General features: G+C 36.7%; 1 protein-coding gene across 1 annotated transcript in view; it reads right to left on the bottom strand.

The window, feature by feature from the left end:
• Chchd3 (coiled-coil-helix-coiled-coil-helix domain containing 3) overlaps window positions 1–11,011 on the bottom strand; it is a 326,073-nt gene that overhangs the window by 207,398 nt on the left and 107,664 nt on the right. The window contains exon 4 of the mRNA XM_004626581.2: window positions 2,535–2,652. Coding sequence (XP_004626638.2) covers window positions 2,535–2,652 — 118 coding nt within the window. The remainder of the gene's footprint in view (window positions 1–2,534; window positions 2,653–11,011) is intronic.

Genomic DNA, 11,011 nt, shown 5'->3' with positions numbered 1-11,011 from the left:
TTTTTTTTTTTTTTGTTATACCAGGGATTGAACTCAGGACCCTCTGCTTGCCAGAGAGGCACTTATTCCACTGAGCTATCTCCCCAGCCCACTGTATAAACTCTGCTCCTATCCCTACGTGCTTTGAGTATTCTATCTGGCCAATATTATGAAACACTGGGAAATTCAGGAGTTGTGTGTACTATAACTTGCCATCTATGCTATACCATCTCAGAAGCAGTATGAAACAAATCCACAAAACAGATTGCACATTACCAGTTTCTTATGTGTGACCAGCTAACTAAAATAAAAAAGTAACAGTAGACAAGACTCATTAGGTAAAAAGAGAAATCAGGCTATTGACGCTACTTCTACATAAAAACTATTTTCATATTTCTACATTTTACTCTCCTCTTTGAAATGAGCTTTTGAGTATCTGAAACTAAGTGACAAAGACAATACATCAGATTGAGGTGAAGAGAGGTTGAGAGGAATGTATTTCAAAGATAATATATGAATGGCAATGGGGAGAGAAAAAAGCTCACCAAGGATCTGCCTGCTGGAAAGTAAGAATTATGCTCCCCCATCTCTCCCCCTTCTCTTCCTTAAACTTGATCGTTTCTCAAACTGACTTTCCTTCTTTGGTTACCACCTCTTTCTGGCATCACTATCTACCTATGAAGCCGGGGCCCTGGAGTAGTCATTGAAGACATGAGTTCATTAGGCATTTCCCTCCCTTTCATTTTTTCTATTTGATCATAGGTTAAATTTTCAAAGAAACAATCAAGGTGAAGACACATTTCACAATAATTTATTACATATTTTGCAAAAACCTAGAAGAGAGCAGTTCAAAGTTTTCCAAAGAAATAATAAATGTTCCTTAGAAAAAAGCTAACTACTCTGATCTGATCATTACATGTGCTATACATGTACTGCATCATCATACTGTACTCCATAAACATATAAACGTGTCATCTTAAGCTGAAAGAAAAAAAATGTCAATCTTCTAAAAATGAAAGAATATTTGAGGCAATTACAGAAAAAGGGAAGAGGAAAAAAAAAAAAAAAAAAAAGCCAGGGAGATGGCTCTCAGTAGAATAAGTGATTCCCTGGCAAGCACCAAGGCCCTGAGTTCAATCCCTGGTTCAAGAAAGAGAGCGAGAGAGCGAGAGAGCGAGAGAGCGAGAGAGCAAAAGAAAGAAAGAAAGAAAGAAAGAAAGAAAGAAAGAAAGAAAGAAAGAAAGAAAGAAAGAAAGAAAGAGAGAAAGAAAGAGGGAAGACATAGGGACAGAGAGACAAACTGGCTAAAAGAAAAGTTGACACTTTTCTTCCAAAGTTTCAGAAATTCCCAGGTGCCTGCTGAACTAGAACCTCTGGCATTCAAAGCCCTAAATTACAAAGCCCTGTTTTCCCTCTCACTTGCATTCCCACCTTTGTACCAACAGGACTAGAGGTTCTCGGAAAAGGCTGTAGTGGGGACCTTGCAGTCAGGACTGCAGGCTTCAACCTAAGCAGCTCCACTTTTACAGAATAATGGGAAAACATTTAATAAATTATGTGGTATACAGAAGGTTGGCCATTTTTTGCCATTACAGACTATATTTTGGAAAAAAGTTCCATGATCCAAGAAAATGTTCACAATGCTAAACACTATTTATAGCATTATCCATACACTAAAATATGTAATAAACCTAGAAAACATTCTAGAGGGAAACACACTCCAGTGTAAACCAATTATGTCAGAAAGACATATTTATGGGTGCCTTTTAAACTTTTATCAATGAATATTCATTTTAAAAATATTTATATAATCTTTTTAAAAATTAAAAAACTTGTATTAAAAAGTAAAATTTCTTTTAAAAAGATTATTCTCCAAACCCTTGCTTGACATTTTCTCCTTCTCCAGGCCCAGAGTTGAGAAGTTAGACCTGTGCTGCAGTCTTCTCAGACAAACACCTGACAGTTGCTAGCAAGAAGGGAAAAAGGTGAGGCTGCTGGCCCCAGACGTCTCAAAGACAATAAAACCAAAGCCAAGGAAGTAGAAAGCACACCAGGTGCATTTCTCTGGGCATATGCCATGTACACATGTCTGTGTATATAGATTGACATCAATATCTCCTTTCAGTATGGGTATAGAAGCCAGAGCCTTTTTTTTTTTTTTCTTCTTCTTTTTTTTCCCCCCAACATTTCTTACTTTTTTATTCCAAGACAGGACCTCATTATGTCACTAAGTTGTACCAGATGGGCTTGAACTTGTGATCTTCCTGCCTCAGCCTCCTGGAGTACTGGGATTACAGGCATGTATGACCCAGCCCAGGTTTACTTCAGTATTTCTGAATTACTCATACAGTTCTTGGTGTTTTAATTTTGTCAGCTACTTATACAGGGAAAAACTCAAGAGAATCTAAGCAAAAAGGAACACAAATATCAACACTCAAAATCAGCATAAACATGCTCATTGTATTAGGCAGCACACACATTAAAAATTGGCACAGAGGACTTAGCTTTTCCCAAATATCAGAGTTCCACGGAAGCGAGAAATCTTTACAACTTACCAGGTGCTTTGCCTTCGCGCGTTCCTCCTCATTTGATATCCTCTCTCGAAGGATAGCTCTGGTTAACTGCTCATTGGCTGCAGCCCTCTCTCGGTCCAGGTCTTTCGCTTGCTTTAGTCTGAAAAGACAAGAAAGGTCTCACTTACAAAAACAATTCACTTCTGGACATTATTTTTTGTTAAACAAAGAACATAGGACTGCATAGCTGTGTCAAGAGCTGACACAGAAATCTCTCCACCTGTTTCATTGGTGCTTCTGTCTGCCCTCTAGAAATTTAAGTAACAAAACAAATCACCTTGTGATAAATATTTGAAGGTCTCATTGTTTACTCAAGGTGCACCAGACACTGCCCAGCCTTAGGGACACAGTGATGGACAAGTTGGACAGTTCTCTGTCCTTAAGATCCTCACATTAAAGTAGCGATCAACTAACATTACAGTAGAGATACCTTCCTACCCAATCTATTGTATCTTTCATCCTCACATGTAAATAAAGCAATGTCTTTCAACAGTAGGCCCTAGTACTTTCAGAATGAGGCTAATTTTTCTCCTTGCCTTTATACTGCACCAACATTCCAGATATGGTTAAGCAAAATTAAGACAGGAGAACCTGGAACTGTACATAACACAAATTGTATTAACAAACCGTAAGATTGCATTGTTTATTAGCAATCTCACCACACAATTAGATCACATTAAGCTATAATCTACTAAAACTCCTCATTGTACATGATAAAGATAAACTACTTTGGAAACTGCTTTGCCAGAGCGTTAGGCACAAAAAGCCATACAGTAATCACTGAAAGAACATCATACTGTCATCTCAGGGACAAAGAGTATCTGATTGCCTCTTCTTCGTTGAGAGAAAAATCCCTCTATAGCATCATATCCTCAAAAGTATAAGCTATGCTTTAAAATGAAAAGGTAAAATTGTTATATTGGTATAATTCTGAGTAAAATCTTGTAAATGGTAAGTACTAGCCCATGAAATTTTAGTTTTAAAAGCATTCCTGAAAATAACTATAGAAGATAAAATTTTTTGTCAGTATTTTTAATCTGCAACATCATCCTGATACTCAGGAATTCCCAGAAATCAATTATAGCATAAGATAGTTTTATGAAATATATTCCAAGACACAATGCTTTGCCCCTAAAATGCAAATCCCTGTAGTTTTATGTTGAATTTTTTAAAAAGAATAGAAACAAATTACAACCTGCAATTTAAAACAATGGTAAAGTAACCTTCAGGAAACTTTCTAAGCAGTAAGCACAACAATACGCAAACCAAACTTCTCTAAAGCATTTTACAAAGACTGTAGAATAAATTCAGCAACATCAATGCTGTCAATACATTAACTCCACTGGACCGGTAAGGAAACCCCAACAATTAGAAGCTTGTGTCACCTCCCCAGAGGAGCAGTTCTCAACATGTGGCAGACAACAAGCAACAAAAACATCACCTTGGATCTTGCTAGCAAGGAAAGTGCTCAGACTCCACCCCATACCTACTGAACAGAAACTGTGAGAGCAGTGTCTAGCACATTGCCTTTTAATAAGCACTCCAGGTGATTCTGAGATGCTAAACTTTGAGACCCACGGCTCAATACACAAACCCTGGAGATATATCAAAGGAAAGTAACATCAAAATGGAGTAATCCACTTGAGCATACTGTACTGGTAACTGCTGAGGTTACTGAATCAGGTTAAAAACTGCATTTAAAGCACTTTTTTGGGTATAAATTAACATTACTGTCATTTATGGATTACTTACTACATGAAAAGCACTGTGCTAGGCATTACACATACATACACATACACACACCTTATTAAGGTGACATTAATTCATAACAAAAATGAATTCTACACAACTACATTTTATCAAACCATTTCCTGTATTACATTTTAAAGTAGTAAACAATAGCTTTTCTTCTGAGTTTATTTGTATGTGGCACATATATTTGTTACAAATAGAATTATGTGGTTCAACTTAAAGAAATATAGGATCGTAAAATTTTGGCAAGTGAATGAAAAGAAAACAAGAATATGAGTACAAAATGTTCAATATTATAATAAAGTGAAGGTTATTTAGCTTGCCATACCTGGTAAAAGTGAATGAACTAGACTTGGAATCCTGGGTCCACATCAAGGCTCTGCCCCTACTAGGTAAAGTAAGTATTCTCCCTAACTTCCCTTAGTTTGTCATTCTCATGAGTAACATGGGCTGATGTAACATTTACCTTACAGGGTCTACATGATGACAATTAGCAAAATGTGCACAACAGGTTAAGTCCTCAACAAAAGTTAGTTTTGGTTGATATGTAGATGTGCCTCCAAAGCCTCCTGTGCCCAAAGGTGGGTCTTTTAAAGTGTTTGAAGGGCTGGGGATAATATAGCTCAGTGGCACAGGACCTGCCTGGCAAGCATGAGCTCATGAATTCAACTCCTGGTACAAATACAAAAATAAATAAATAAAATAAAGTGTTTGGACTTTTGAGGAGTGGTATGAAAGGCAGGCTCTGATCAGAGGAAGTAGGTCACTGAGAGCATGACCTAAAAGAAAATCTCTCTCTCAAGCTGCTCCCTTGACTCTCTCCGCCTCCTGGTTGCCTTGCTGTGGAGTTGCCTAGTCTTCCTCCCTGCCCTTGTATCACCCTATCCTTTTTTAGAGTCAACAGACACACAAAGACTAAGACCACTGAAACGTGAGCCAAAAGAATCCTTACCACCTCTATGCAGTGAGTGGTGTCCCAGCAAAGAAGCAAGTGACTAGGACATTAGAGAAGTAGCAATACTAATAATAGTACTCACTATGGGGTCAGGAAGACAGACGAAACAACCATTTTCTGAAATGAAGAAGAAAATCTCTAAATTCAGTTAACATACTGTGACTGCACGGCTTTGCCTTTTCCATCTTCTCTACAGTATTTTGCCAATAGGAAGTTCTGCTTTATTTTTATCATCTTCAAAGACTTCTAAAATTGAAAATGTACTCTTGACTCTAGCAACCTTTCTCTTTGACATGCATTTTCCTTTCTTCCTCACCTGCCCAAAAGCTCCTTTGCTCACTGATACATCCTCAGTGCTTATTACTGTACCTGCCACACAGTGAACACTCAACAAAAACTTAAGTACATGCATAGAGGTATGAATCAATGAGTGGCGCCTTTCTAAACAGACCACCCCCCCCAAAAAAAAAAAAAAAAAAAAAAGTCAGAAATATATGCTGTCATCAAGGCCACATTAAATGGCCTACAACAAACCAGAATATCTACATGTAACTGTGTTTGAGTCTTAGATGCAGTTTGTCATGAATTGACTAAAATTATTTTTCTTTCTTAATTTGCAGATACTGTATCTTTATAAATACAATTGCACACATTCTGTTTGTTTTATAAGAATCTGTTCTATGCAGTGATTGTTTTAAGAAACAGAATTTTGTATATTCAGGGAGCTTGGCAGGGGATCTCAAGGCAAATTTTCATTTTGTACCAGCAACTTAGCTGTATAATGGAATAAATCAGTTTCTCTTTAAAATCTTAAGGATGAACTATATATGCTTAAAGCCCCCTGCAGCTAATCATCTTATAAATGTCATACCTCGAACACACTATTCTCTATGCCATGAAATTCTTGAAAAAGGCATTTGCAGGGGATAAATGAGAGACGTTATCTCCAAATTTTAGTAATACTACAATTTTCATTCAATGGACACACATTCCTACTCTGATTTTTAGATTTTTCCATTTAACAAAAATTGTACACCATGTAAGAGTAAATGGATCACAAAATCATTCAGTAGCTAAGCACTGTTCTTATTACTGAGAAAATAATGGTGAACAACAGGCACACTATCTGCCCTCATGATGCTTAATACAGATGACAAGTGCATATTTTTGCTTTTTAAAACTTTTATTAGTACATGTCTGTAGTATATAATGTTGATATGCAGTACAGGAACATAATACATCTTAATTATGTATTCTTCTCTTCCCCTTTCCCTTCTATTCTTCCCCCATCTCTTGTTCCCTCCCTTTTCTTTTTTTCTTTTTTTGTACATGTTCACATTACTAATACGATAGGACTGCTACGTGACTTGATGTCTAAATGACAGTAGGCAAGCCACAAGGGCAAGGAAGAAGTGCCTTAAGCAAATAGAAAGCACCAATTGGAACTACAGGTACCCAGAACATATCCTCTGAAGTCCTGTGATGGCTCTACAGGGCACCAGAAGCTTAAAATTGTCTCTAAAACATGGCATTTTTATTCAAGATATTTTGGGGGTGGATAGCTTAGATAAATGATCAACTAATTAAGGTTTCATTCTTTCCAGGGTCTTTAGAGAAGTAAACATTACAGATTAGAAACTTCTATCCTCTTTTTCCCCAATTTCCCCTCCAAAATACTCATTTATAGCACTTTTTCCTATATGCTTCATCCCTCATTGATTCATTTAAACTGTCTGACAAACTATCACCACTTTATAAAGAAAACTATATGCCCCAAGTCCCCAATTCTTTTTGAACTTTCTCTCTGGGCCCTTGGCTTCATAACCCACCAAGCTATTAAATGACCATCTTTGAAAGACAGATGTGTGTGGTCAACCAATTTTTCTTTAAGCCACATGAGATAATCCTGCTCTCTGAATCTTTGTGAACACTACTACCACAATGGTAGACTTTTACCATCAGAATCGAGGCTATTTCTCAAACATGCCCTGGGCAAAGAACAGGGACATCTGGACAGTGAAAGTTAACACTTCACTTGCCATTAAGTGAAAAGGCATGGGATGGAGTAAGTCTTTTGTTATTAACTTAACTTCCCAAAGATATAAGAATTGTCCCAAAACAGGGCCAAGGATAGAGTTCAGTAGCACAAGCACCTGCCTCACAAATGCAAGGTCCTGAGTTCAATTCCAGGGACAAAAAAAAAAAGTCCCAAAACAAAACACACTAAGTAGTTGAGTGAATGTATTTATTCCCTTTTTTTTTTTTGTTCCTCTCCCTTTTTATTTATTAGCATTTCCTACTTATTATTTCACATCTCCTAGTCTAATATTTTTCTATATTAAGCCCCTGATTTAAGTTTCATTTGAATTCCCTTCTTTTATAAATACATTTCTCTCATTTAAATTCTCTAGCGTTTTAAACAAAGAAGTAGGAGTTTAGTGTAAACTTTCCTTATTTGCATTAAGTAATTGGATAGCTTGCCTAAGCTTAATGAAACAAATATACTAGTTGGTGCTGCCCTTATACTGCAAGCCCTGGCAACTTGGCTATTTTTCTCAGTATTATTCTCAATCAGCTGAGAGATGTAAGATATATCAGCAAAATGAATTTCTAAAAAACCAGCCAAATCTCCTATAATTAGAATTGTTATATGTCCTTTAAAATTAAAAAAAAAAAGGCTCATAAACATTCAACTCACAGACATGTATGCTACAAAGTCTAGCTCTATGCATTTTTTCATTCTGAAGAATTTAAGGGTTTTAACAAAGGGAAATTTTAGATAGGAATTTTTTCTACCTTCAACTCTGCCGTGGTTCACAAGGGATGCACTGTAATCTCCTTCGAAAATAAGAAAAGGTGAGACATACCATAAGGCAGGAAATAACCTAATATGATAACCAAGTCATGTTCCTCAAAGTATCTAAGGGAGTGACAACAACCCACTGCAGCATTCATGCCATAGGTTTGCCACCACTGAGCTAGGGAGTAACCCCTCGACACGCAAGAGTTACTTTCCATTATATTGCCCATCTTTGTGATCACATAAACATATTTTTGAAATCATGCAGCATTTATAACTATTTTAAAGCACATTCTTTAAAAATTTATTTTTAGAACATTAAGTCAGTTTTCTGGAATCTAAGTTATTGCCAGCCCTTTACTAAAAAGTAGTTTGAATTTCAAAGGCCTTAAACGTTTTTCTGAATTTGGATGCTGCTTATTTGGCCATTCAGAAATATTCATATTGATCTTCATGTAGGTTGACATATAAGTAAATCTATATAATTCTAAGTTAGAAAATTACTTTATAATTTAATATGTATGGCCACTATACCACTGAAAGAAAGTTGATAAGCACCTCAGATAATGGATAAGAAAAAATGGGAAATTGCAACTGTTAGAGATAAAGTGATCTGACTAAATGATTTATGTAAAACTGGACTACTGCCACTATACACAGATAATATCTGCAAAATACTGCAGTGTGCTTGACTCAAAAAGACTGTTTCAAACACTGGAAAAGAAAAATGACTAGCTAAAACCTGAATGGTCATTTTTTAATGTTAATGATAAATTTTATTTTAATGCATCATACTTTGTCAGAATATGCTGAACTAGCATTGAAAATATTATTTACCATTCACTTTCAAACAGAAAAGCTGAGCTGGGTAATTCTATGAGCTAATTATTAAGCTATTAAAAATGATAATAGAATAAGCATGCAGCTTTCCATTTATAAGAGTTTACAAAAATAAAAGCACATAGCAAGCTTAAAACTTCTCAGCTCAAATTATTTCAAATCCTGGAGTGCATGTACATTGATATCCAATATAAATATAGAAGCATGGATGTACCATGATATAGCCATGTTAGACTCATTTATAATAGATGTGCATGTGACAGGTGAGAACTACCTTTTTTTTATGTATTTAATACAAGGTTTACAGGGTCTCACTACTCAGATCAGACTCAATGATCTCCTGTTTTCAGCCTCCCAAATGCTGGGCTTACAGGCATGCGCCACCATGCCCGTCTCAACTGCTGTCTCAGAGCACCCCCAGGGTGGGGCCAGCACAGCATGCTGGTGATCGAACCCCCGGCCCTGCGCCTGCCCAAGCTGGCACTTTAGTATGCTGAGCTATCTGGTCGGCCCAAGAACTACCTTTGTATTGTGCTCTTCTGTACCAGGCATGGGTCTAAGCACATTATAGGTGTTAACTCATTTAATCTTACAACCTTATTGAACAGATTATTATATTTCACGTAAGATGCTGAGGCTCAGAGAAACTATATAAAATTGAGGTTCACAAAAGTTATAAATAATTTACTGACTATCACAACAAAGCCAGTGAGTGATGTAGCCAGAATTAAACTTAGTCTAACTCCAATGCCTGCACTCTCAGAACACATGTACACAAGCCATTAGAATACCAGAGGCATGGGGACAAGAGTTCTGACTTACATACTGCTGTAACTAGATATTAAAAAGAGTGACTGGCTCTTGGGAAGTATTCCATAAATACACATATATTTGAAAGCATAAAGCATGAGCATATTTTAATAAAGATTATGCAATATAGATATTCTTCATATGATGATAATCTGGCATTCTCTTAATAAAATGGGACTTTAGTAATAAACAGCACTGTCTTGTAAAGCCAAAGAATCTTCAAACCAGGTACTATACCTTAAATGCCTTCAAAAAATAAAGTGATTCATTTTTTGGAATCCTTGTAAAAACAGAACATAATGAAATACGTTTTCTTTTAATCCTTGAATTTTTCTAGATTACATGCATGAATGTCATGAAAATTTGAAAACATTTAAATCCTCAGCAGAAATGTGTTAAGGCAATGGTGTCTGACCGGTATTAAGAACTGGTTCTGAAAATATCTAAGAGGTGATCTGTATTTTTATATAAATATAATTTAAAATGGCATGCAGAAGTTAACACTCAAGGTTCCTTCTGCTTATACTTTGGATCTTCAATGTGGGTCCCTGCGGGTCCTGCCCAAGGTACATCTTTTAAAAGGCTTGCTCCCCAGAGTGATGCTACAGGGAAATGATGGAACTTTCAAGAGGCAGGCATTGTGGGAGGTCTTAAGTGAGAGACCTATGCTTTTGCAGAGGGTTAAAACCCAATCCCCTTCCTCTTCCTCCCTTTTGCTTTCTGTTTAGTGATTAGGTGAGTGATGGGCTCAGCCACTTAGTTCCACCATGAATATGTAGCTACAGGGCCAACCAATCATAAACAAGCCTCCAAAACTGTGAGCCAAAGTAAACCTTTTCTTTATATAAGTTTACATCTTAGGTATTTGCAATAATAATGGAAAAATGACCAAAACACCTTTGTTTCCAAAAGAACATTAAAAAGGTTATTTTACTTTAACTCTGTACTGGTTGATACATGTGTCAACTTGAGAAGTTCAGAAGTTTAATTACCTGACTCCGCTGGGAGCCCGGGTTCTTAACTTTGTAAATATACTCATCCTGTGCAAGAGGAGGGCATGGACATTGTGAGAGTTCTACAACCCCACCCCAGGGTAGCCTGCTTACAATGTAAGGATGAGAGAGAGGCAGCTTCTGCTGCTCCTTCCTTTCCTATTTGCTGTTTTCTGCCACCATGAACTGTTGCCCCCACCACATGCCACTCTGCCTTACAGCCAACTGAATAGGGCCTGAAACCTTCACAAACTGTGAGCTAAGTAAACCTTTCCTTCCTTAATTTTGGGTGTTGTATATTTTGTCTCAT

This window comes from Octodon degus, unplaced genomic scaffold (genome assembly GCF_000260255.1).
Source record: "Octodon degus isolate 3935 unplaced genomic scaffold, OctDeg1.0 scaffold00015, whole genome shotgun sequence".
Taxonomy (NCBI): Eukaryota; Metazoa; Chordata; class Mammalia; order Rodentia; family Octodontidae; genus Octodon; species Octodon degus.
The sequence above is the reverse complement of the archived record's forward strand: the minus strand, read 5'-3'. Positions and strand labels throughout refer to the sequence as shown.